Source organism: Varanus komodoensis, unplaced genomic scaffold (assembly GCF_004798865.1).
Source record: "Varanus komodoensis strain SLA01 unplaced genomic scaffold, ASM479886v1 scaffold1, whole genome shotgun sequence".
Lineage (NCBI taxonomy): Eukaryota > Metazoa > Chordata > Lepidosauria > Squamata > Varanidae > Varanus > Varanus komodoensis.
The window spans coordinates 59,097,717-59,125,126 of NW_025335268.1; the positions used below are offsets into that span (position 1 = coordinate 59,097,717).

The window sequence follows — 27,410 nt, forward strand, 5'->3', positions numbered from 1 at the left end:
GCAGAGAACTGGTTCAATATGGGCCCATGCTCATTCATTCAGACTGAATCTCCACTTTGAGAGTAGGTCTACTCAACTGCAAGCCTCATGGCTACACCACCTGGTGAGAACAACAATATAAAAGCCCAATGTCAACTTTAATTTCTGCCCTCTCCCACATGGAACAACACAACTAACTTTTATTGTTATTTTTATAGTTCTGCTATATAGGAATCCCAGGATTATTTTGGGCCTCTCAGTCTAACCTACCTCACAGGGTTGTTGTGAGGATAAAATGCAACAGAGGAGAATCACCCATGCCACCTTCAGCTCCTTGGAGGAAGATACAGGATACGCATGTCAAACATCCGCGGCCCCTCCTCTGGTTTGCTATCTACCGGCCCCTAGAGGCGGACATCGGCCAAGCCAGGCCAAGCGCCGGCCCTTGAGTTCGCCACCACGCGACGTCATTTTCGTTAGCCTCACCTATTAGCCGAGCACTGTCGCCACTTCCGGGTTGCGAAGCAGGCGAAAGGGCAGAACGGGGGGAGCAAGGCGAGAAGAGATACGGGTGGGAGGCACAAAGCAGGCCCCGCGATACAGTTAGCGGAGGGGTTGAAAGGGGGAAGCCTTTTGTCGTGGCGCCCAGTGGGCGGAGCCGAGCCGGACGGATCCTGCGCGCGCCCCTCCCAGGAGCTCGGCGGGGGAAGGAAAGAAGCTGTCAGGTAACGGCGGCGGCCGCCCCCCCCCCCCGTTGCTTCCTCCTGCTGGCGCTTTGTGAGCGAACGGCGGGCAAGGCCGTTGGGGCAGCCTGCTGGGCGATGTGACGGGAGCGGGGACTGAAGGAGGCCGGGGAGTCCGCTTCTTCTCTCTCTCTCCCCACCGCCTTAGTGCGAGAGTGTGGAGAGTTTGACAACCGTTCTTCTCGTCCTCCTTCCCTCTCTTTCTGTCAGAGGCCTTGTAGACCCGGCGGGGCAGTGGTTGGAGCGCTGGCTGGGTAATTCGGCGGTCCCGGTTCCAGTCCCCGTGAAGCTTACTGGGGATTCGCGTCAGTCAGTCCGTCCCAGCCCAACCCACCTCACAGGGCAGTTGTTATGGGGATAAGGGGAAGAGAACCATGCAAGTTGCCTTGGGTTCCTCACCAGAGGTAAAAAGAGTGGAATATAATTATGATCTAATGATGGTAACAGTATAAATCTAATACATTAAGTGGGTTTTCCTTGCATCATGGGGCCTCGGTTCATTTCAATCATCAACCTCTACGAGCCCAAAAATTACACCTTTTTCTACGTTGCTGTATATTAAACATTCAGGAACAGTAGCTTGTTCTCCCAATTCCTCTTCTGTGCTCCCATTCAATAAATGTGGGTTACACTTGTCCACGTGCACCCTGTTGAAAACTCATTGTAGCTATGATGATACAATTAAAATATTATAAAAATATTTGTTTTTGTTTTGCCATAACCCCATTGTCGGTACCAAAAGACATAGAAATGTTACAGTATGATTAAATATTGGCAAGTGTTTTATCTTGTTTCAGTCTATGTAATAAATTTGTAAGTCAACATTATGCTTCCTAATACTAGTACCCAAAGTTGACTAATGATAACTAATGATATTGTTCAGTGGGGTCCAGAGCAGGTACAGCAGGAATAACTTGTGTGTTTCATTGCTGTAGGATGTAGTGATGGCCCTAAACTGAGATAGCATTAAAAAGAGTCAGATTATGGGGACTGGCTTATCTGTGGGTACTAACTATGCTAACTAAATGGAATTCCCATAATCAGAAGAATACCAGTTGTTAAGGGATGATTGAAGGGGCAGCACATTTGTTATTTGTTCCCAACTTAAGTCTAGAAATATCTAGCAAATACCATTGGAAATAGAATGTTGGATTACATGACCTGTTGTTCTTACCCAGAAGAGTTGTTCATCTATTTTTAAAACTACAAAGAAATAGCTCTTCTAGGCAGCCACAGTATGGCCAGTGGTAAACCACACACCCAGCTAGAATTACCTTAGTGTTTTTACTGGAGGCAGAATTGGTGGAACTGGAAAGACACTCTCTATTTAAAACTCTTGATTTGTTTAGCTGTAGGACAAGCTTTCAAGACAATGTGGTTGTATGTGTGTACTTTGCTTCTGTCTATGCTATGTTTGCCTAGGATTGAAGGCTAAATTATGTATCTTGAAAAGCAAAACATGTTAAGCGGTCCTGAAGATAAGACACCATTGGTTGGTTATTTGCATTATTATTATGTTTGACATATGATTACTTCTGACACTCAGTTAACCACACTGGGGCTTGCTATATGTTGTATCTCCCTTTCTCCCAGGCATCTTTGTAGTAGAAAGCTTAAGTCCTACACTTTATGCAATGGGTCTGCTATGGTTTCTGGCTCATGAGGGAGACTTCCCTTTCTTTTTGCAAATCAGTTCACCAAATTTCTGAGTCCTTATAAACTTGGTAACTGGCAATTCACTGGTCCCGGTCTTGTAAAGGTCTCTGTCAATTTCATCCTCCACTTTAGTGCTTGCCCTGCTAGCAAGCACCTTTATTTCTAAAAGGCTACTTCACATATTTCTGAAGTAGTTACACCTGCCTAAAATCTCTTCCTACAGCTGTTGGCTGATTTCAGCTGCTTGTACCTTGTGCTTGTCATTACCTTCCACTGGTTAGAGATACATATGGCTACCGAGCAATGAGCAGGGTTTATAAAGGTATTAAAATTTCAAGACAGAGCAATGAATGGAATTGTAAATACATCCAAATGTTAACAAGAAGTCAGAAGGGGAAATCATAGATTTCTTGGCCATAGACTTTTGAATATATGCAAGTCCATTAAGTCCATTGCAAGTACATTCATAACCCTCTGGTATAATTCTTCTCTGTTCTTCTGCATGGGCAGGAAGGCAGCAGTAATAGATGATGAAGAGCAACAAGGGGTTTTACTGCTCTTTCTGGGCACCCTCTAGCCCAGGGGTGGGCAATTAATTTTCCTATGGGGCCACATGAGAAACTTTGACAGTTATTAAGGGCCGGGCCAATACACTTACAGCTCTGCTCAATATATATCTCTATAAAAACAGTAAATGAAACATTACAATGATACAATGAAAATGTGGAGCACAGAACAACACTATTTAATGAATATTCACAAAAACATTAACATTACATGAAAAGCAATAAATTCAATTCAATTTTATTGATATAGCACAAATTTACAACATATGTAATCTCCCAGCGACGATATATATTTGCATTGACTTTTAATTTGCCAGTGACCTCATGTGGGCCAGTCAGGGTCAGCCATCGGGCTGGATGTGGCCTGCGGGCCGTACAATGCCCAGGTCTGCTCTAGCCATTCCCAGCAAACCATGTTGAAGTCACTTGGTCAGGTTCGGCTACCTTGAAAACAAGCTGTCCTGAACAAATGAACAGGCCATGGTTTCTCAAGGTGGTTGGTTTGTGGAGAATAATCCACAGTGAAAAAGCCACTCTGGGACAAGCTATCCTGAAACAACTCATGGTGACAACCCATCATGGTTTACTGAATTGTGAGAACCAGTTCAATGACTCTTCTGCTTCCATTGTAAGAATTTATAGTGCAGTGCTGTACGTGTGTATCACTGAGTTCAGTAGAGCTTAATCCCACATCAAGATAGGATCTCAATCAAAGGATAAGGTTTGCCAGTAGTTTCATACAGAAATTTACAAGTAGGCCATGGCCCTGGACAAGCAAGAAGTTTGCCATGCATTTGTCTCGTCTGTGCTTGGATTTTGTTTAGAAATAGCTGTGGGGAGGGAGAGTTGGTTCTCTCCTTCCCTGTATCCCAGTGTGGTATTTGTTTAGACAGAATTTGATGTGCAGGTATGTCAATGCTTTGCTGAAGGCTCCAATCAACCATTTCTCTGTAAATACAATAAAGAAATGTCCCCATTACTATGTGTTGTAAAAGAATATTAATGGGATAATATGTAAACTTATGGATCTAAATCAGATTATTATTACTTTTCTATATAGTGGATTTCGGAGAGCATAATTTAGCCTACATGTTCTTCTCTGCTTCCTGGAAGAATGGCAGATGACAAAGATGTGCTTAGAGATGTGTGGTTTGGGCGAATACCAACCTGTTTTACATTATATCAAGATGAGAGTACTGAAAGAGAAGCTGAACCTTACTATGTAAGTATTCTAAACACATAGAGGGTAATAACATTTGATATGTAGTCTTTGCCTCTATTTGAAGAGCATACTATTTTTATATATCCCTTTAACAGTTTTTGCTAATTCTTTCTCCCATATGTAGACCTTAATGCGAGGAAAAATGGTGAAATCCCTGTTGCATAGCAGTGTTAACATTAAATTTATTGATTATGCCAGATCAGTGAAATGGGCTATCTAATTCTGCCACTTTTCTGGCACAGTGCTCCTCTTCCAATACAATGGAAGTGTTTCTCTTTCAATACAATATCTTGGTAGGTACTCCTGTGGAGTGGAAGGAGCCATTATGCTACAATATGCAGCTCTAGTAGTCTCTCTCGTTCAATCAAGAAAGGATAGAGATTGTTCTAAAGCAATTAACTGCCAGGAGAACATCTCCAGGGAATTGCTTGTGACTAGATGAACTTTAATGTTCATCTTATAAAATCTGTTGGGTAGTTTAAGAACCTTAAAATTTTGACTTCAATATAGTTTAACAACTTGTTCTTATTTATTTTTATTTATTTTCTGCCCATTCTTTAATGCTTTTGGAGGAATTATAAGTCATATGCTGTTGTGCCATAAAGACTCTTCTGTTACCTACTTTGTGCTTCTGCTACATTAAGGCTAGCTACTCTTGTTCACAAAAAAAGCAGCAACCTGAAAATAAGAGTGAAGTACTCCAAGCACATCTTGATGCAATAAAAACATAATTGTTCTATGTGGAAGAAGCTTCACTTTCAGTGAGATGTGCATCTGCTTTTCTTGTTGGTGATTCTCTTTAAAAGTAGTGAACCTCTACTTGTGCATAGGGATTTAGCTGGTTCATAACTGGTATATCTCTTACGATAAATGATGCTGAGGTTTGAGGTTCTTTCTTCTTTAAATGAGGTTTGAGGATCTTTCTTCTTCTTGTGCAACAGCAATATTTTGTGGATTATATCATTTAAAAACTGTAATCCTTAGAATATTTATGTGTAAGTCCCAGTGAATTCAGTAGAACTTACTTTAAAGTAACCAAAATAAGGTTTGAGCTGTTGGTATGCAATTGCTGCCTGGACAAGTAAGCATGATTTTTGAATCCTGCAACTTGTACCACTTTTTACAAAAATGTTTTTTTCTCCATAAAGAGAAATATGGATGGGCAGAACCAGAAGAATTTTTTTGTAAATAAATTCACAGACTTGGCAACCTTTAGATATGAACCGTACATGATATAGTCTGAAATCTAATAAATGCTGTAATCTTGCATATCCACAGTGGGGAAAGAATTCTAATTACTACTGCAACTGCAGCAGCCTAACTTCTGATTTATTTAACTGTCTCTTGGTGTTTCATGATACTGCACCATCATAATGTATTAAAATGACATTTAAAAAGTAACATATTTAAAGCCATACATTCTACTTTATCATATATATGAATCATGCAACATTTCTAAATGGTTCATTTTTTCTAACTTTTTCTTTCAGCTGCTTTTACCTAGAATAAGCTATCTGACACTAGTAACGGACAAAGTTAAAAAACATTTTCAGAAGGCTATGAGGCAAGAGGACATTGGGGAAATATGGTTTGAAAATGAAGGCACACCACTGAAATGGTGAGTTTAACTTTTGTTTATTTTTCCAAAACTAGTGTGCTGTGTCCTCAGTTGTAGCTGTGTTCATGTGTGTCCAGCATGAAGCACAGTCTCAGGATTGCATGTGCTTGAGAACTGAGAGTTCTCAGATCCTTAAAGTCTCATTGTTTAGGGCATTAGAATGGTAGTATTTGTTCATTATAAAGGTGCAATTGTTTAATTCATGATTTCACAGCCTATTTCTGTACCTCATCTCTCCATTTTTCTTTGGAATGACTGGATGTGTCAATGTGGGTGCGTACTAAATGTTAACATTGATGGACATGTTGACTGTAGTTAAGTCAAAGGTTCCTGCTTAGCCAAAATTGAAAGCATCTTGGCAGGAATTCTGATTAGACAAACCCTGGTACAGATAGAAGCAACCAAGGGAACTGACTGCTGTGGCACTCTTTTCTACTATTCAAAAAATAACAACAACAAAACCCTACCACCCAAATTAACAGTAGTTGAACATTATGTCAACTGTGATATTGGCATAGCAAGATCAAGCAAGAATGCTTTTTAGCCTTATCTTGCATTTGAAACCTTCTTGGGCCTTATAAAGATTTAAGCATAATTAGCTTCTCTAACATGGTTAATGCAGCTGGCAGGAATTTGCACTCCGGAAAAGGGAGGGTAGGTCAGGAAGCATACCATAATCCACTTGTCACAGAAAGCATTTGGGAACAAGATGCTGGCACTATCCCTAATTGTTATATTAAAAATCAGGTAAATACATGAGAGTTAGTGTAGTATATCCTGAAATGTCATGCTCAGAAGGTTTCTTCTGTCTTTTTTGAAGGATAACTGGAAAGTTCTCAGGCATAGTATGGCATCAGAAAACCTGCTCTTTTTCTTTAGATGTTGATACATAAGTATGTCATTTTTGCACTCATGTTATGCAGTACTAGTTAATACTTTTGTATAAAGAGTGTGTAGCATTTATAGTTGATGCACATAGATGATGTATGAATGATGATACCTCAGTTCAGTAATCCAACAAATGAACAAGCCTTGTTGCTCCTGGTCTAATGTGAACTGACTAACAAACTAGGCAGTCTTCCATTAATTGTAGCTTCCTAGCTCACCAAAACAGGGAACTATAATGAATAGCTTTGAAACAAACTAGTATATTTAACCATGGTTTGATAAGCTGACTTGTCGTGGCTGGCCATATGATTAGCTGTAGTGAGGTGGCTGCTTCTGGTGACTGATTTGGGGTGTCAAAAGAAAAGTGAGTAGTTTAATTTATCCTTATTATACTTTTACCACCAGGAAAAAGTGCTTGTGGGATTTTCTGCTTGTGGGATTTTCTGCCTCAGATGTCATAATAAATTGTCTTGTCTTAGTTTGAAAACACTTTAACTTATGAGAGGGCATATTTTGCTGCTTTGCCTCAGACAACAAATTGTCTTAGATCAGCCATGTGGTTTGTTTCAGAGTTGTTAATCATAGTTTCCTGGTTTCGATGGAATGGGAAATTATGGTTAATTGAAGACTTCCTGTTGGCTTATGCAAAGGGAAGAATGGAGGGCTGCATGTGCTTGCTCATTTCTTGGTTTAGGTAAGGTATGATTGCTGAAACACTCCCATAGTTAATTCCAATGTCCACTGATACCCAAACATGTTGAAGATGCTCTTATCATGAATATGTGATTGTTAATTAGTGACTGTTGCATTATAAAATCATGACCATAAGTTTTAAATTCAAATTCCACTAACTATAAAATAGTGGAAAGCGGTGAGAAAGAGTTTAGGCAAGCTTTTTTCCCCTCTCAAAATTGGCAAGATCCTGATTCTTGGTGCACCCACAAGTGAAAAATAGTGGTATGTGCTTCAGTGGTTTAGTAACTTTAGTAGTTGAGGAAATAAATATTAATAAATAATAATAAATAAATATTAAATAATAAATATTATTCTATAACTAGCTGTTGTTCACAGCAACTCATAAAAAGATTATGCTTGCTTGAAATCCTCTCTTTCTTTTGCCTTAGGGATAAGTTTATTAGGTTTTTCTTCCTCTTGGCTCAAATTTTATTTTAGTTTGGTCAGTTACATAAAAACTTCTTCCAAAACAAACTCTTAAAAAGCTAGAAGGTTGTCTTCTCTGTCTCATTCTACATTTAATCTTGTAAAGTGCCTGCAAACTTACTTTGAACTTATTTATCTTTATTCTGCCCCCTCACGACCACCTACGTATCTCTTAAAGGTTAAGGTTAAATCCTCTAATAGTTTGCTGTATCTAGTATACAGAATGATCATATTAAACCATTGTCTTCAAAGTCAGTTTTCAAAATCAAAACACTGACTTATATAAAGGAACAAAATACATGTCTTAACAGGTGGATTCTGTACACAGAGACAGCCTGCGTATTGCAAGCACCATTCATGTAATGTATTGCTGTGCTCTATTTATTTAGTTATTAGATTTTATATCCTGCCTTTTTCTTTTTTAAAGAACTCAGAGCTGCTTACAGCTCTTAACCATTACACCACACTGGTTTTGGTTACAAGAGTATCAGTCCTTAATATTCTCCCTGGAATGAGGGTATCTGGGACAAGAGGTTTGACTTTCATTGAAAAAAAAATGGTTTTACTTACACATAGGAATAAATGACAGCCAGGCACTCATATAGGTTTAAGTAGATCTCTTGGGAATACTGTTGGGATGCCAACCTACTCCTGATCATTATCTGTGCTTTTATCAACATAATTTTACCTTTTCATCATCTTAGCCCTATTCTGGGTTCTGTTTCTTTGGCACTATATAATGTAGCAATATTTAATTCAGCTAGGTGTTTTCTGCCAAGAAAACATGATTAATTTAGCTCTGAAATTAATATTGTGCCTTAAAGCTAGGAATGTGTTAGTATAGGATTCATCTTGTGCTGGATGTCACTATATATCCCCCAAGACTCAAGTTTGTAGTTTGGGTATACTCCTACATTCAGGCCTGAATCTAGATGACCATGTTTCAGCAATGGCCTAGAGTGTGTTTGCACAGCTGAAACTAGGTGGTCAACTGTGCCCATTCCTAGAGATGTCTGAAGTGGCCACAGACATCTCTAGTGCATACCTTACTTGTTCAGAGTACTGTAACATGCCCCTGAGAAAGTCCAGTCAGTTCCAAATGCTATGGCCAGACTGCTGGCTGTGGCTGCTTAGAGGAATACATTACTCCCTTGCTACAACAGTTTCTCTGAATTACTGGTCCAAAGTGCAGGTTATGATCTATAAAGCCCTCTAGAGCTTTGAACCAAACTGTCTGAAAGACTACATTCTGGCCTTCCATTCCCAGCACCATTGGAGAAGCATCTGAGAAGGAGGCCTTCTTGGTGGCTACTCCAGTTGTGCTTCTATTAGCAGGCAAGTAAGTTTCTATTAAGGCAGGTATTTGGCATGTAAACTGGGCTGTTGCTGAAGGTGATTTTTATTTGCTTGGATGCTTTCTTTCTTTCATATTTTTAACTATCCATTTATTTACTTTTAATGTTAACATGTTTTTCTCAGGCTCATGAGTGTAATTAGGATTTTAAATACCCATGTCTTTTGTGGCATCAATATCTTAGTTGAATTATCTACATTGAACTTTCGAGAGAATTAGCCAGTAGATGGTGCTAAATAACTACTTATAGTAGCTTTCTTTTGCATGCCTTACACAGCTTGCCCTTTTTTGATCATAAGATTGAAAACATAAAACATGTAAATGAATTTACTAACTTGATGTCATTAAATGAAGCTTATGCTTTACAATCAGTATTGGACACCAACATTAGAATTGAATTCTAGGTTCTGACTGGTTACTTTAGCTTTCAGCTCTATGATTTGATACCCACCTTTAAGCTATCTAGAAAATGCGTTCTCTTGTTAAAAAAAAAAAAAAAAAGCATTTTATGGTTGTATTGTGGTCTTTGCATCTAGTTACTATGGGTATTTTTGAATGTAATGGCTTACCCTTTTGAATTTGCGAACAAAAATCCCCCATCTTACAAGATTTTAATATACTTGGCCTAAAGTATGCCCTCACAGACTTTCTACAGAGTTATTAGTTCTGCCTGAAATATAGTAGATATGATGCTATCTGGGCCTGATTATTAAAATTCTCTCAAATCTGATCATAATATTTCTGTTTTGACTGTGATTCAGTGGGAAAAACGTTCTCTGTAACTGTTAACATGTAAATGGCTCATACTCATTTCTTGAAATAAGCACACAACTAATTGTCCTTTCTTTGGCAATATTTGCACATCCCAGGTTGCTCAGTCTTATGCTGTACTGTTTGTAAGAAGAACAAGAGATGATGGCCTTTGCAGGAGTTGTGTCTAACTATATGTGACTTATGTGAATCAGAACCGATAGGACTTCATGAAACTACATCACACTAAGCCACAGTTCATTGCTGTCATGTATGGTTGCAGGGTGGCTTAGCATGGCATCCAAACTTGGAGTGGTTTTTTCTGTTATAAACAAGCCACTCTAGGAACCCATGGCTTGTAGTAGGATGATTTAGGATATGTTTTTGTGGCACGCCTGTAGTAGGGTGGTTTGAGATAGCTTTTTCTGGAACTGGTAGGGTGATTTTAATCGTTGGCTGTTGTGGAATGGCTAGAGAGTCAACCAACAAGAGTGTTGAAAATTCTTGCCATTTTTCAATTTCTCTCGTGCTGCTACCATTCTCTCTCATCTCTTCTCAGTGCTTCTTATTTCAAGATGGATTTTTTCTTCTGTCTGTCTTTCTTTTTTTGGTAGAAATCATGACCATAGAATGTCCTCAAAGTATAGTGGGGCAAATATCTATTACAAGGAATTTTGCTGAATTTTACTCGTTTGCTGTGACATTTATGTATGTTTAGTGATTCTACTCACTGTTCTATAACCCTTAGGTATGTCTGAGAGCTAGCAATGCAGATCAAAAAAGGGAAGAAACAAGCATGAAGTTGTGAGTGGGGAAGTAAAAAAAAGGATCGGTACCTGCAGGAAAGAAGGAGCTTTAAGTATTATTACTTCAGGTGTTTGTTAGCAAAAGATGCAGCATTTTAAAAAAAGTGTTTGCTTGCAGTGGAACTGCCAAATTTAGGGTTGAACTTGACAACAACACTGAGAAGATAGTGGTGTGCTTGCCTGAATAGTGGGCAGGTAGTTTTGTTCAAAACCTTGAAAAGCAAAAGCAAGTTTTAGTGTATTCCAGTATCTGTAAAGGCTTCAAAAATTATTTTTTTGCTATCTGATACAGGTGGTGGTGGGAGTTTCACTGGGCAAGCTCCAAAACAGAGAATGAAAGCAAAAAGGAAATTGGCAAGGGAGATACTTGCATGCTTGGCTAAATGACAGGCAGGTGGACTTGTGTAAGACTCCGTTTTTTAAAAAATGAAGATACATTCCCATGTTCATAAGGACTCACACTTAAGTCCCTTTGGCAGTCTGATGGGGGGATGGGGCTTCCCTCATGATCCAGCAACCCCAGCAGACCAATTAGATAAAGGATGCTGACAAGAAATAAATGAGCATTTCTACTGGAAAGGCTCCTGGAATACATGCTTGTAGTGGAAAGGCAGAGAAGGACTGAGGAGGAAACAAGCCACAGCAAGCTGCTGAGTGGGTGATCACCTTTCAGGGGTACGATACAAACCACCTACTGTGGTTTATTCCCTAGGGTTGCTTAGCATGACATGTGAACTTGCCCTCTATTAATTATTTACCTCATTTTCAGTTTCAGTCAGCAACAGCCTTGAAATTTGACAAGCACTACCAGTAAAACTGTCAGAATGTGAGGTTAGACATGGGTTCTGACCAGTTTTTTAACATCTAAAAAGCAACATGAGTCTACTGCTTTAAGGGGTCAAACTTGAAAATAATTTAAAAGAATCCCCTGTTTTGATGACTTTTGAACCAGCTTTAAACTGATACAGATGGATTGTTTATATTTTAGGGAATTAAAGCTTTCTATTTTTTAAAAAGGCAAATGTGCTTGACCTCCATAAACGCATTTCAAGTATCCCTGCCTTGCATAACTGAAAACTGGTAAAGAACCATGTTGGACTTTGAGCTAAAACATTTTCAGGAGGCTAGGAATAGGGAAAGCAAAGCATACAAGGACACAGAGAAGAGAAATTATAGGGTGGCTTTGACCAGTCTACCTGATCATCTCTCATTTTCAGTGACTGCTGCAAGGTTGAGTCCAGTAAGACTAAACCACTACAGTTATCAGCAGGGTAGAGCTAAAGCATGATTCCTAGTGTAATTTTGCTGGAAAACCAACAATGGGCTTCTTTCTACTACTGCTGAATATCCTATGATTTTCCTCTCCATCCAAACAACACAGCTCTTGACCGGTGGCTATTTAATTGTGACACTATGACTCTTACTGCTTTCCTAAGAATGACAGCTATAAAACTACTTATGTCTCCTGGTGGAGGGGCCTTAAGGATTTCTCAAGAATTAAACTGTGGTGACTTGGTCGCTGACTGCAGTGGAATATATTTATTCTTTGTTGACACTGCTATGGAACTTGAAGAAACTATTTTGTCCTACAGACCAAATGACAAATGAACTTGCAAGGTAGTCTGTCCATATCTACAAAGTTGGTTTAGCCAAATCTGCCAGTTAAATACAAACCCTTGCCAGTGTGGAATGGGCAGGTCTGGAAAATTTTCATGTCATGGTCTATGTATGGCTACATCAGAGGCTGTCAGTAGTAGCTGTTGGTTTTGCTAATATTCCTTGTGCCTTCCCCACAAGCAGAACACTCATCAAAAGTATGCAACAGTTTGTGATAAAAACTAGTTATATTTTTAACAACCTCATTTAAGAACAGACTGACTCCTTGGGAGTACATATGCTGTTAACTTTGTGAATTGGAGACTTGTCCCTCTGGCAGCAGCTGCTCAAATCCCTTTTTCCCCTGCTCTCCTTTCCCTCTTTCTCTTGTGGGATAAATGCTGTTAACAGGATTGAAGGTCTGGCATCCAGGTAGATCATACCCAAAGACTAGGTGTGATTATTCAGAACTTCACAGATACTTAATTTCAGCTTCCTATAAACACAATGTTGTCACAGTCTCTGATTGGTTTGTGCAAACCATCCCCACTGCCAGCAAGCCAGTAGAGACTGGCTCCTGTCCAAAGTGGACTGACTACTTGTTCCATTTAGAACTGTTTTGCTGTGCAAGGGACCAAACAGGAAATTTCAAAAGTATGTAGATATAGAGGGTTTTTTTTCCTGTGCCAGAGAGTGTAAGAAACAACTTATTTTTGTGAGTTGAAATGCTTTGGAAGCCATGGGCCAATTTTGTTCTTCTTGGTTCTTGGAGACAATATATGCCTGCAACTACCTTTGGTGGCATTTTAAAAAGAGGGATGAAATTAGGGCTGTTTTGTAACCAAGGACATCATTATGCACCTGTCTAGAACTATGGTTTTAAGTGAGAAAGGATGTTCCTTTTTAGTTTGAACTGTTTTTCTTTGTATCTTTTTGCTTTTATCCCATGTACATATTGAATTCCTTAATTTAAAAAAAAAATGGAAGTCTGTAGGGATTAAGTTCCACTCTCCTTAGTCTACAAGTTAGCCCATACTAAAAGAGTTTGAACCATCCCTAAAAAGATAAATTCTTTAAACAGAATTTTGGGCACACAGTTGAAGCCTCTTTTCCCTTTTTTGGTTAGGTTTCTTTACAGAGTGTTTTAGGGAGGTCTTCTCAGATCTTTTTAATGAGATGCATTAGTGGATGCAGCATCTTAAGAGTGGGTCTTTATAAAGACCCTGAACTCTATGTTGATCCAAATACCACTTGTCAAGAGCACCTTTTAAACAAGTTCTGTCATCTAATTTGTATAAGCGTACAGTGGCTGTATTCAGAAATACTAAACTATAATTTAGCTTGACATGCACACATCTTAGTTTCACATGTCTTCACTTCCATTCTCTGGGAGGCAGCATTTACTTCAGTTTTCAACAAATCACATTGTTATCATCTATGTCTAAACCCAGACAAAGTGTCTAATCTTAACTGTATTTTAGGGCTGCTTTCCTAGATTCCTGCACTTGTTTAACCTGCAACTTCCATCAGCTTCAGACAGCATATACAATAGTCAAGAATAATGGGATTTGTAGGCCAATATTATCTGGAGTGATCCAGATTAGGGAGGCTAGTTTACGGAGACATACTGACTTGTAATGTTGGTTTATGATGGCCTTAGTTAAGAGTATCTGCAGTTTCAAGTCTGTACATAACAAACCAGGATTAATTGAAAACAAGTGAAAGTTTCTAATCACCTTGCAGTTGTGCCATAAGATATACTGCTTCAGGCATGGCCAAGTTGGGGTAAGTTCATAGGCCAGGTTTGAAAGGCAGCCTAAGGTCTAGGCCATGGGTCTGCAAACTATGGCCCACGGGCCGGATCCAGCCCACCATGTACATTTATCAGGCCCGCCTCAGAGCTTTTGGACTCGCTCAGAGAAAATGATCTCCGAGTGGTTGTGCTTGTGGGGAGAGATGGCTACGATCATGCTTGCGGGGGGGAGATGGCCTTCCCTGCACGAGTGCGCCCGCCTTCCCTGCACAATTGTGCTGGGAGTGGGGGATGGGGAGATGGCTGCGATCGTGGGCACTCTTGTGCAGGGAACACGGGTGCAATCGCAGTCATGCTGGGAAGAGATGGCCTGCATGATTGCACCCATCTCCCCCCGCCTCCAAGCATGATCGCGGACATTGTAGCTGTCCCACAAGTGAGCGGAGCAAACATTTTTAAATTTTTAGTTATTTTTAATTAATTTTAAATAATTTTAATTTTAATTAATGTTCAGTGTGCATAGGAATTCTTTCATATTTCTTCCAAACTATAGTCTGGCCCCCCAACAGTCTGAGGGACAGTGAACTGGCCCCCTGTTTAAAAAGTTTGAGGACCCCTGGTCTAGGCCAACAAGAGCAAGAATTCAGTTGAGAGCAATTCACAAACAGTCCCAAGAAAGAGTTGTAAGTCAGTAGGATTTAATCAGAAAACTAATTTTCAAGGCAAGAGCAAGTCTAAACACAGAGCCACAAGATTGTCCAGTACAATGGGTTCTGATGTGTCATGGGCTAAACCAGGGCTGCAAAACCTCAGAATACAAATCTTGACCCTCTGGGATTTTGAGGTTTGCCCATGTTTGCTCCCTCCTTGGTCCCAGCCAGTTTCCCTCAACTGCAGAATACTTTGTGGTTTCCTGGATTTGCTGAAGTCACCCCTCCCTTTTCTAAATGGTTGAAATGTTTCCACCAAGACTTAGTTATTGGCAATAAGTGCTTTAAGGTAAAATATGCTAGAAATTTGGGTCATAGAATTTTGGAGCATGCCTCCTTTGTTTTTTACCCAGTTCCTTCTATCTTCAACTAAAATATGCTGGTGTTCTCAGTATCATATTAACAATTGGAATGTGGTCCCTGAAAAGTTAACCAAAATGGAATCTAGCTTTGAAGCTAAAAAGTTCTGCACTGCTAATCTAGACAATAAGGGATTATGTGGGTAAGGTCCAGAGCTTGAAACACAGGCATTGTTTCGGCAATTCTTGTTGCATAAGGTAGGTTTATAAATGTGAGTTTCATCTAGACTCACCTGCAAGTTACTATGGATCTCCTGGCAGAGAAGGGTCTTGCTAACAAGGAGGTCTTTACTTCTGAGAAGCATTCCAATGCAAGTGAGCACTCCTTTGCTTGGGCACAATGCTTCCCCTTTGTCTTCGGAGTCAAGCACTCCACCTCTTGCAAAAGCAGATCTGAAGCTATCTTCCCCTGGGAGCCAAAATTTAGGGATATTGCTCTATGGATTCTAGATCTTCCTTTAATATGAAATACTTTAGGGAAGTCATGACAGAGGGGAGAGTCTACCAATAAACCAATCAAGGGCCACATGAGTTAGTGGTGCATATGTGTATGAGTTGACCTTTCTCCTATGATCACAGTTTGTACAAATGAACCCAATTTTCAGGGCCCTGACTCCACTTCAAGGTTTCATTAGAGTTCTAGAAATATGCCATGTGCATGGAGTGACTCTTGGTGGGGCTGGTTAACAGTGCATGTTAAATTTGAACATGGTGCCATGTCTAGCAAGAAACTGTTATCAGCTGGGTAGAGTATAAATACTAGAACATAATAAAATTCCCAAGATGATCAGCGTCATTTTTCTTAAAGAATGTTGGAATAGCCATTCAACACAATTCTGCAACAAATACAAAAGGATTGGCGAAAAATGACTTTTATACACAGTTGACTTCTTTGACAGTTTTTGTAAAGTTATAGAGTCTTAAAAGTTACGTTGGAGTCTTGCTTTTTAAAGAAAGTTTCAAGTACAGAATTACTAACTGCAGCAGTACTAATCTGATTTTGAATAGGAAGGGCTTACTGTTGCAGTTTTTGCAGTGTAGTGCCTTGCTTTAACATTCTCCCCTCTTCCTAGGCATCATCCTATTGGTTTACTTTTTGACCTTCATGCATCTAATACAGCCCTTCCATGGAACATCACAGTACATTTTAAGGTATATCTTTGTTTTAAAAGTGCTGAAATAAAAACTAGAAACACTTTTCATAAGAATTGAAAACACAAGGAAAGGAGAAAAGATAGTTAGCAAATGAGGATTCTGTCTGTATTTGGATTTATTTCATTGTTTATTTCTTGAAAATGAGTGGAAGGGCATGCAAATATTTTTGTATTACGTATACAACTGTATGTTAAGATTTGAGTACCTCTGTTTTCTGCATTTTCTTACATCATGATTTCCATTGCATTGGAATGGAGAATAAGCAGGGTTTCAATTCAGAAGTGTTTTAAGCAACTTCCCTCATGCTGACAGTTGCATGAATAATTGTCTGCATTGTTGGTATAAGGGTAACAATATGCAAGATTGTTTTCCACATATGCAGAATCTAGTCCAGAATTTGGCTTTCTGAAAATATTTGCTTTTATTTAAAAGTTCTTGGTAATACACTGTCAAGTTTTGAAAGATGAGGACAGTTTCTGATAGCATCAAACCAAAGAAGATCTAATTCGAAAGCCAGCTTTCCTTGTAGCTGCCTTACTCAAATACCAGGAGAATCATGTTGCCATATACTAGATCTTGTTACAGATAATGTAGCATGGAAGGCAGAAAATCTGGAAATTCCTGCTTCTTTAAGCTGGAATGGAAATAGGAGCTATCATATCTTAGCACTAAGTTGTTGTACATGTACAATTTCTATTAATCTGGTAGGAATTATGCCCTATGGTTAGTCTTGGTGGTTGTTCTAAAGTAAAAATTGAGTATGAACTTCTCTTTTTGATTATAATTTGTATTAACAGAACTTTCCAGAAAAAGATCTTCTACACTGCCCTTCTAAGGATGCAATAGAAGCCCATTTCATGGCTTGTATAAAAGAAGCAGATGCCTTGAAGCACAAGAGTCAAGTAATCAATGAAATGCAAAAAAAGGATCATAAACAACTTTGGATGGGATTACAGAATGGTAGGATATGTTAAGTAACTCAATCTTCATTTTAGCACACTTAGTTTAAGGATTTTTTTTTTAAAAGTGATACTTTATCTTTCTGTCTCGCCCCCCACCCAAAAAAAAAAAAAAAAATCTGGGTAATGAAGAGTCCTTATATTTTAGGGGAAATTTTACCTATGTTTCATGATTCTAACATGCTAGTCGAGTTTTTAGAAATGAAGAGTGTGATACTGGTTATATCAACATTACCAGGTACAGCAAATGCCCTGTACCTAGGAGTGGGCAAGCTTTTGTTAATTGAGGTCTTTGTTACCTCTGGGAAAAGTGGTCAGGAGACATATACAGGTGGTGCATAGCGCTGCTCCCCCCCCCCCCCCCCGGGCACACATTCTTATTTCTCTCATCCCTCATTCAACACACCTTTGCTAGTTGTAATCTGAGGATAATTGTGCCATTTCCCTCTTCCAGTTAGGGTTAGAAATAGGTGGACTAGAGTGTTCAAAAAACACTATATTTACTGCATTCCATGATTATCTGCCTGCCTGTAGCTTTATAAAAATGTGCCAGCATAACCCAGCTTTTTGGATTTTGTTGAACTGATTGAGGGCACTTCTAAACATTGAAAAAGTGGTTCCTGAGGATGAGCAGTGACACACAGAAGCATGTTGGTGGACCAGTAGAGCTGCACAGGGCTGGTGTCAATTGGTCATGAGAGAATAGGGGTGGGCATGGCAGGGGAGGTTGGCAGTATGGATAGACAAGTTCTATAGGCAAGATATGGATTATGAGTCACCAATTCATACTTCTGACCTCTTAAGTTTAGCTTCAGTTGCTGGTTCTTCTACAACTAGTCTTTATTTTCCTACACTGTGCATTCAGTATTAGTGTCATATATTATGTAAAGGAACCTTTTCAAGTTCATAAACCTAGAGATTGGTACCTCATCTCTTTGTTCAAGCATTTAGATATGTAATCTGTTTCATGGAACATGTAAAGGAAGAAGTACTAAACTTTCTATCACAGCAATAAGCATACGTGTGCAGTTAGATGAAGGAGTAAGAGAGGGAGTCCTTTTCTAGAGTAGCTGCAGAAATTGCAGTAGTACTAAAGGTCTGAAGGATCGTTATTCAGTTCCTGCAAATATATTTCCTGTAGTGCATATCTGAAGTGTAAGAGTTCAAAAGCTGCAGGATTTTTTTTTTGTGTCTGTAACACTTTGCCTCCCTCATTTGATCCTACTTATTTAAGGAAGTCATTCAGACAGTCACAGGGCAAAAAATGGACTACATAATAATAGCTTGGCAGATGATGAAATCAAGTAAGGTTGTGCTTAATCAGAGACCATTCAAAGTAATTAAGGGCATAAAGATTGAAAAGGTGATCTTTTAGGTTCTGTTCCACTGCTAATTATGTTCAATCAGTTTATCAAAGATTAACTTCACTTTAAGTTGGAAGCAGAAGTGTATTTTGGCTTGTTTGGGAGAACATTGTGGTAATCCAAGATAAGAGGTTGCCCACAAATGTTGGTTGTATAGGTTTCAGTGTGTGTGACTGGAAACTGCACCTGTGGAACCCAACAGATAATGTTTTGAAAGCTTTCAAATGCTAATTTTATATTTGAGCCCTTAGTAAAAGAGAAATAAGAAAAACTTATGAAACCAAGAGAACTTTTTAAAATACATGCTGTATCTTTCAGTATGGCTTTCATTATGGCTTTCATTATATATGGGATGATTTTAAACCTTCTGTGAAACAAAATTCATGACCACAAAAAGAAAAGAAAGTACCAGTTGTGATAACTGCCTCATAGTTCATGCTACATCTGCAAGTTGCTTTTTCTATGAAACATCATGCATTTGTCTTCCTACCCATAACAATTTTGCTTAACTTAAAAGTTTGCTTTCAGGAAGCTTCTGCACATACTGTCTAATACAGTGTCAAATGCTACTATTCAAATGCTGTGTTTTGTTGCTGTTAAAAATACGAATCTGTCCAAGGAAAACTATAAGTAAACATTCTATAAAAATTCATCTCACATTATTCTTTTGGTTTGGAGGCATTAACTCCAATTCTAAAAATTGGAAATAGTGAAGTTATTTTTCTTGTAGCACATGAACCATGATATCCTCAGACCTTGAGGTCAAATATTATCTTACATTCTTTATCCAAAGAATTTTCTGTTTGAGGATTGAGTTTTTAATATACAGGTTTCCAACCCATGAGGTCTTTATTTGTGGGTGTTGAGACTTGAAATGTCCCTTGTTAAGACAAACTCCCATAGTCATTCAGAGTTGAACCTGACCTCTTACAAATTTCTGCTGTGCCCTGTTTTCTTTACATCCTTTCCAGCTGACTGGACTAATAATACAGCAGAGGCTATTAACAAGAAGGCACTTTCTTGAAGTATAGTGAACAGGCTCAGTTCAACTTGTATATAAAGAAATATCCAGGAAAATTATGGTCATTTAAAAAAATAAATATAGATAGTCTTCTGGCGTTCCTAAAACATGTACTATTTGCAGATGTTATGGACTAACACACACATCTTCAAACAAACACTATATTGACTACATTACTGTAAGAGCTACTGTAGGATTTTCATGAACAGCAGGGCAGTAGACAAATTAGCTAAGGGGGACAGGTATGAAAGTCCAAGAATCTTTAAGTGTGCAATTCTTTGCATATTTTGACAGAAAAAGTCCTAAAACTCGCAGCATTCCCCAGCTAACTATGTTGGCTGGTGAATTATAGGCATTCTAGGACTTTTTTCTGCCTAAACATGCATAGGATTGCACCCTAAGTCAAATACTGATTCTAGTCTTTGACCCGTTTGAACTAAATGATTTTCTTGGTAGTAGAACTTTACCCAATAAGAGCTTTTTAATCCTGAGGTAATGTTGGACTATGGACTGACTATATTTGTTTCTGTCTCTATTTTAAAAGAAGCTGACACCAAGGATCAGCTCAGTGTTACTTATCAGGCTTCTGTGGCCAAATTGGTAGTGAATGATTGCAATCCTGTGTGTACCACGTACAGATTGTGTAGCCACCACTCACCTGCATTATCTTATGCTGTCTTTACCTAAGCAACATGGCTTTTTGGAGAGCTAAGCGAGCTATAACCCCTTCTCCCCAGAATTTCTTTCATGGAATTTCTTTTTCTTTTTTTTTCTTTTTTTTTTGTCTCCCATTTTTATTATACCTGTGAGAGGTACCTCATCTCTGACTCACACTGTCTTGCTGAAAATTTCACAGGTTGTGGATTTGTCTTCTCCAAAAGTGGTAGTGAGTGGGAGGTAACCCTGGTTGAATGCCAGCTTGCAGAGGTTCAGTGCTTATTTTTTTCCTGGCATAGTTCTATGCTATTTTTCCAGCATAGCCTAACTACTGTATCTTTCCTTTAGATTGATTTTGTCAGCTATCATGTCAAACATTCTCTTTACACATTTCACATTTAGAAACTCATACAACAATGTGTAACATTCCAGTTGTTTAACTCTCATATCAAGGACTTTGAAATGTGAACTATGGTTAATGCCTTGGCAGGTGCTCTTACAACTTTGTGGGGAGGAGGAGAATGATGCTAAAGAAGTGGAGTAAGGTTAAATAGGTTTCCTCTACCAAGAACCCTACAACACTGCATTTCAGTGGTGTTGAGTGCTGTACACTATCACCTGCTAATCGACTCAGGCAGGCAAGCTCTTCACAGCCCCATATGCCCATGCTTACAAGGCTGCAGTGATTGGGTCCTGAATATCATGCTATTGAGTATAAATACTGTGTGTTCTGGTGCATCCCTCAGGTGTTACCTTTTTTTTGCTATAAGCAAAGCACAGTGGTGCCTCATACTTCAAATTTAATTTGTTTCAGGAGGCTGTTTGAACTCTGAATCATTTGAAATCTGAAGCAATCTTCCCCATTAGAAATAATGGAGAGTGAATTAATCTGTTCCCAGACCCTGACCCATCTTGATAAACTTAAACAGTATATACACATAATTTAAGGTTAAAATAACACAATTAAATGCCAAATTTATCAGTTAAAACTTTAAAACAATTAATAAAATATGTAAATATGTCCAGTACTGTATAGTAAAATAAACATTGCATTTACTGTCCAAATTTTTTAGTCAGGAGTGGTGAAGCAGAAAAGGATCAAAAAGGCAGTGAGAATGATTGGGAAAGGCAGGCAGTTAAAAGGCACTTAGGAATGATTGAGGAGGCAGTGAGAAAGCAGACAGTGAAATCGAGAAAGCAGACAGAGAAATGGCACAGACACAACAACAGATGACTTGGGTGCACAACCGTTGATGTTTTTGCTGCCCCCACTTTTTTTTTTTTTTTTTACTTTGCTTACAGTTTGAACATAGAAGCATTGTTTGAACTGCAGAGTGATCTTATCTTGACTCTAACGTTCAAACTCTGGATTACTCCAAGTTAGAGTTGTTTGAACTATGAGGCACCATTATAATAGGTATTCGCTCTCTGTCTGTCTCGTGGTGGAAAGGCAGTGGGACTGAACTATGGGACAGAACCATTGTTCTAGGTTCACATGTCATGACAGCCCATGGCTTCAGCAGCCCAGAGCCAACAACCCATGGGTTTTCATCATGGGTTGTTCAGTAAGCCATTGTGCTAAGTTCACACAGCAACCTGCAGCAACAAGGCCCGGGTACGGTACTGAATCTGCCTTGGTCACCCTGTATGATGACCTGTGTAGGGAGAGAGATGGGGAGTGTGTCCCTGTTGGTTCTCCTGGACCTCTCAGCGGCTTTCGATACCATCAACCATGGTATCCTTCTGGATAGGCTTGCGGGATTGGGAGTTGGAGGCACTGCTTTGCAGTGGTTCTGCTCCTATCTCAATGGCCGATTCCAGAAGGTGGTGCTGGGGGACTATGGCTCTGCGCCATGGCAGCTATGCCATGGAGTTCCGCAGGGGTCCATTTTGTCCCCCTTGTTATTCAACATCTACATGAAACCGCTGGGAGAGGTCATTAGGAGGTGTGGGCTGCGGAATCATCAGTACGCTGATGATACCCAGCTCTACCTCTCGTTCTCAACTAATCCAGGTGAGGTGGTGGCTGTTCTGAACCAGTGCCTGGCCGAGGTAATAGGCTGGATGAGGGCCAATAAACTGAGGCTCAGTCCAGACAAGACTGAGGTCCTGTTGGTAGGTGGGTCGGATTTCAGGATGGGGGACCTGGACCTTGTCCTGAACGGGGTTGCACTCCCTCTTAGGGACAGGGTTCGCAGCTTGGGAGTGCTCCTCGACCCAGAGCTGTCGTTAGAAGCTCAAGTAACAGCGGTGGCGAGGAGCGCCTTCCTTCAGCTGCGTCCCTACCTGGAGAACGACTGCCTGGCAGCTGTGACACATGCATTGGTAACTTCCCGATTAGACTTCTGTAACGTGCTCTATATGGGCTGCCCTTGAAGACGGTCCGGATACTTCAGTTGGTGCAAAATAGAGCTGCCAGGTTGCTGACGGGGACTGGGCGTTGTTCTCATATAACCCCAGTTCTCCATCAGCTTCACTGGCTCCCCGTTGAAGTCCAGGCCCAATTCAAGGTGTTGGTTATCACCTATAAAGCCCTCAAAGGCTTGTGACCTGGTTATTTAAAGGAGCGCTTGTGTCCATATATGCCCTCCCGCCCCCCTGAGATCGGCGGAGGAGGCCCTTCTCCGGGAGCCTTCTGTGAAGGATAGTAGGAGGGTGAGTACCCGGAGGAGGACCTTCTCAAAGGTGGCACCCCACCTATGGAATGCGCTCCCCAGAGAGGTCCGCCTGGTGCCGTCATTATTTGTTTTTCTGCGCCAGGCCAAGACCTTTTTATTTAAACAATACTTTAATTGTTAATTGTTTTTATTTATTGGTTTTAAACTATTGCCGAGATGCTCCAAATTTTTTAATGTTATTCTATCTTATGTTGTTTATCTTCTTTGTAAGCCGTCCCGAGGCTTTCTGTGATGGGGGCGGCATAAAATAATTTAATAAAGAACAATAAGAAGAATAAAGCCGGTATGGCTTGTTTTAGCATAGGTGGTCTTGTCATACAAATTAGCTCACTGTATAACTGACATCAAAATAAATATTGTCTTATTTAAATTGTGGTGTGTGTGACTCAGGATTTGAGTAATTGCTGCTCTCAAGCATAGTTTGACATGTTTTCTAAATCCAGGCAGCATGGCTTGTTTGAGATGGAAATAACCTTCTAACAGTTCATAAGATTCCCCTCCAACAAGCCATTTTCTGCATTTGGAGGACATAACAAGCCATGCCTTGAAATAATCAAAATTGCCATTGTACTCCCTGTGACTTAAGCTACCATGGCTTACCTGTGAGAATTGGTGCAGTGTTTTCATACCTCAGTGTGAATGGGGTATTTGTATTACACAGAGGATAAGATGACTTAAATAAAGATCAGTGTTCTACATTTGGATACTTCCATTTTATTTTTTACTCTTCTATTTGGATCAGGTTCTCAAAGCCACATACAATTAAAATTTGGAAACTTTCTTACAGACTTCTGTATAGAAATGCTGTATACAATAAAGTCATAATAAAAATAAAAATCTTCCTTTAAAAAGTACTGAATGCAGTATACTTGTTTTCATTTTTTCCAGACAAATTTGACCAGTTTTGGGCCATAAACAAGAAACTCATGGAATACCCTCCAGAAGATAGTGGATTTCGCTATATCCCATTTAGAATATATCAGGTAGGAGCTGATATTAAATTTTACTTAGTCTTGCTGACCTTCCAAACCATATAAAACTGAGAAAATACTACTACTCCTTGATATATTCCTATGAGCCTTGAAACCTCTTTCCATGGAAGGAAAAAAGCAGGTACTAGTAAACAGTATTATACAGGCCACAACTTGATTGAAGGACATTGAATCCATACTTTTACTAAGATCAGTATGGAGAAGATAGTGCTGCCCTCACTGTGAGGTTTCCCCTGCAAACCTTTGTTCTTTTCCCTTTCCAGCAGATCTAAATGAGAACTCTCTAACTATATATTTTTATTATGTTAAAGTGCACCAGCCAGGACTGGCTTTGTAATACAAAGAATGTAATCTTAAGGTCATTAGCAAAATAGGTCTATCAAGTTACTGAGCAAGCTATTTAGGGACTGAGTACTGCTCATGCTAGAAGCTGATTCCCAACTAAATATCCTTCCTCCCTGTCCTACCAAATAGTTAGCTCTTCCCTCAGTGAGTTTTCCTGCTCCTTGTGGGTCAGAAAACAGGAATACTGCACATTACTTAAATGGCTAGCTCTCTTGATCTGGCTTCAAAGAATAGGACAGGTTAAAGGTCTTTCCACCCTGACTTCCCATGTTCCACAGTGTCTCCCACAAAGCAGAGGAAGTCTAGTTCTCACAAGCCACTTGGCTTATCTCAGAGCTCACTGGCCTTGGTATTTCAGCTAAGAATTCTGACCCCTGCTCTTCTTCCTGTCTAGATTAAGAATCTGAGGTACCCACCCCTTGAATTTTGGGAGAAGTATACCCAGTCCCTACAGTATCACCCTAGTACCAGTAAGTTCAAGCTTGAGAGATTTCTCATGGCTGAACTGGCAGGGACAGACAGATGTAAAGTAACTATTTAGCCTTCTCCATCAGCTGTTTGGTTGCCACCTCCTACTACTAAGTTCTTATTCAGGATAAATCTAATTGCAATTTAATGTTGACCTCCCCTCCCCTTCCAATTTACTCTCACTTTTGAAATGAATGTAAGTTTCATTGAATTACTACCAATTAGCTTCCACAAATTTTTAATTACGGCTAATAACCATGAGGTTTAATTTCAGTTTTCTCTAGTAGAACAGTTTGGTTTATTTCCTTTTTGTTGCTCTTAGGAGATTTTTGTACAATCTTCATAGAGCTGGAGTTCTTATTTTGTTGTTTATTGTTGATATAAAAATTTCTAAGTTCTTCACTAGTACAACTGCCAGTTTGAGCTAAGGAAATCTTGGACCAAATAATAACTTCTAATATTTAATGCTGGTCTTGGGCATATTTTTTAACAACCCTTTCTCTGTATCTCCCATTTTAATGCTGCTTTTCACCTTCCTTGTCTTATACTACACACCTCCTTACAAAGTCATTCTTTGTAAGTGTATAATACACAGTCCCCATTTTTTAAATGAGTGGAAACAATTTGTAAAACAGTGGCTAAATAGAAGTACTAGTTGTAGCTAAATTTCTTAGAGGTACTAATCATGTCCATGTCCATTTCAGTTTTCCTAAGAGTTTCTTCCTCAGTAGGTGGTCCAATGGTTTGTTGTCCAAATTGTATAGTTCTTCTGCAAAAGTTATTGAAAAAGAAACTTGGAAAATAATGTTTCCCTCTAATCTGCCCTTATAAAGTTCAGGAATTTTTTTTTAAACCCACACTCTTAGGGTATTGTGTGGACTGTTGCTGGCTTGACTCAAACATTTCTTTAAACTGAATTAAAGAAGCTGAACTCTGATTTGCTTGGGTCTGATTGCTGAACCCTAAATATGACCTTGGTTCATCCTCTAGAGGCTACTGCACAATGGAGAAAGGAATGATTATGAACTTAAGAAGTTGAGAGCTAAGAAGGTGGACAATGAAAGCAAACCTATCTAAATCATGATTTGCCTTTTGCAAATTTGGAAGCCAAATCATGGTTAGGTGTGATATACCTTACTGAACTGCAAGCTTGTTAGAAAACATTTTTGGTAAATGTGCAAATTGTGTGCATCAGTTCTGGATATTAATGGTATAAGTTTGAATTCTAAGACATTAACTCAAAATTCACAAAAGAAAAGATTCCCTTTTTCTCTCCTGTATTCTATATTGTTGTTTAGGAATGTCTTACTTGTTCCCCTTCTTTACATTTCCTAAAGTTAAATTATAGTAGGATTCAAGCCATAGTTTTCACCATTCCTCATCTGAAGAATGGCTTGCCATCTACAGATATCACAGGGCTCCATATTAATATGCTTACTCTCTGTTTTTCGACCTCTGCTATAAATGAGATCTTTGTTTACTCTGGTATCATATGCCAGTATCAATAATAAAAACTAATGAGTATAGATGCCTAATGTATATGCAGATATACCAGCAAAATTCTCCTGTGCTAATTAATACTCCTTGCAAGAGAGCACAAGAATTGGTACTGTGCTCATACATCTATTTGCATTTCTTTTGCTATACTTTGCCAAGGCAATTGTAATTGATAGAAAACACTGCTATCATTGTAATATGTGGTAAAGTTATGGAAAAGATACAAAAGACTTGAATACAGTACAAATAAAATTAGTTTTTTGGGTGGCATCTTGAAGGACATGGGGAAGAGATTCATGAGCAGCCTGTGTGGGAGAGTCAGTCTAAACAGTTGACATAATTTATCCATAGTTCTTTAAATAATGCTGCTCTTAATCACGTAGGAGATCAGGAAAGTCACATTTATTCCTTACAACATATCCTGCCAAATGAAAGGATGTGAGGAAGACATGGGTTGTTGCCCACATATGATTAGGAAAATTGTCCTTAAACTATTTGTGACCAAAATCTTTTCAGCATTATTGTCTAGACAAAATTGTAATAAACCTTACTAAATAAAAATAAATAAATCTAACTTCATTCCAGATGTGTGTGTAATTCTAATGGCTGCCCCTAATTCAACCACAGTCTCTGAGACATTCGTATTATTTAGGTTAAGTATTACTGACATTACTTTGATACTGTTATAGACATAATGATAACATTTTACTAAATAACAGACCATGACAACTAAAGGTTTCCGCTATGGGTGTACTTTATATGTATTTGTTTCAGATTCCTAAAGACTGTATAATTATTAGCTTTCAACAAAAAGTGCTTCAGAGTTCTATAGAGCTGACTTTAAAGAACAAGTATATATAATATACACAACACTGAAATGTATACAGTAAAGTTGTATACAGTTTTAGTTTTTATAAATTATATGAAGTTGGATAACATCCGGTTATTTGCAGTGTTGTGATTCAGATATAACTGAAAATTCCTGTATCTCATGCACTAAAAATGTGCATGCATATAGTTAAACTGAATATTCTGTCATAAATAAATTTGTGAAGAAAAGAGGTATTTATCTCTCCTAGTCAACCTCTATGTATTTTCTCAGTACTTCTGCAG

The 27,410-nt window shown here is 39.0% G+C and overlaps 1 protein-coding gene across 3 annotated transcripts in view; it reads left to right on the forward strand.

Moving 5' to 3' along the window:
• The first annotated feature begins 505 nt into the window (after positions 1-505).
• The window catches only part of ATG5 (autophagy related 5), a 38,969-nt gene continuing 12,064 nt past the window's right edge, over positions 506-27,410 (forward strand). Inside the window, exons 1-7 of one of the 3 annotated variants that reach the window (XM_044427138.1) lie at positions 506-704; positions 933-1,126; positions 4,005-4,166; positions 5,657-5,784; positions 16,235-16,313; positions 17,114-17,276; positions 23,884-23,978. In XM_044427138.1, the coding sequence (XP_044283073.1) occupies positions 4,059-4,166; positions 5,657-5,784; positions 16,235-16,313; positions 17,114-17,276; positions 23,884-23,978 (573 nt within the window). In that variant the 5' untranslated portion in view covers positions 506-704; positions 933-1,126; positions 4,005-4,058. Of the gene's footprint in view, positions 705-932; positions 1,127-4,004; positions 4,167-5,656; positions 5,785-6,740; positions 7,367-16,234; positions 16,314-17,113; positions 17,277-23,883; positions 23,979-27,410 lie in introns of those variants that run through there. The other 2 variants (XM_044427129.1, XM_044427147.1) reach the window with 2 other exon arrangements.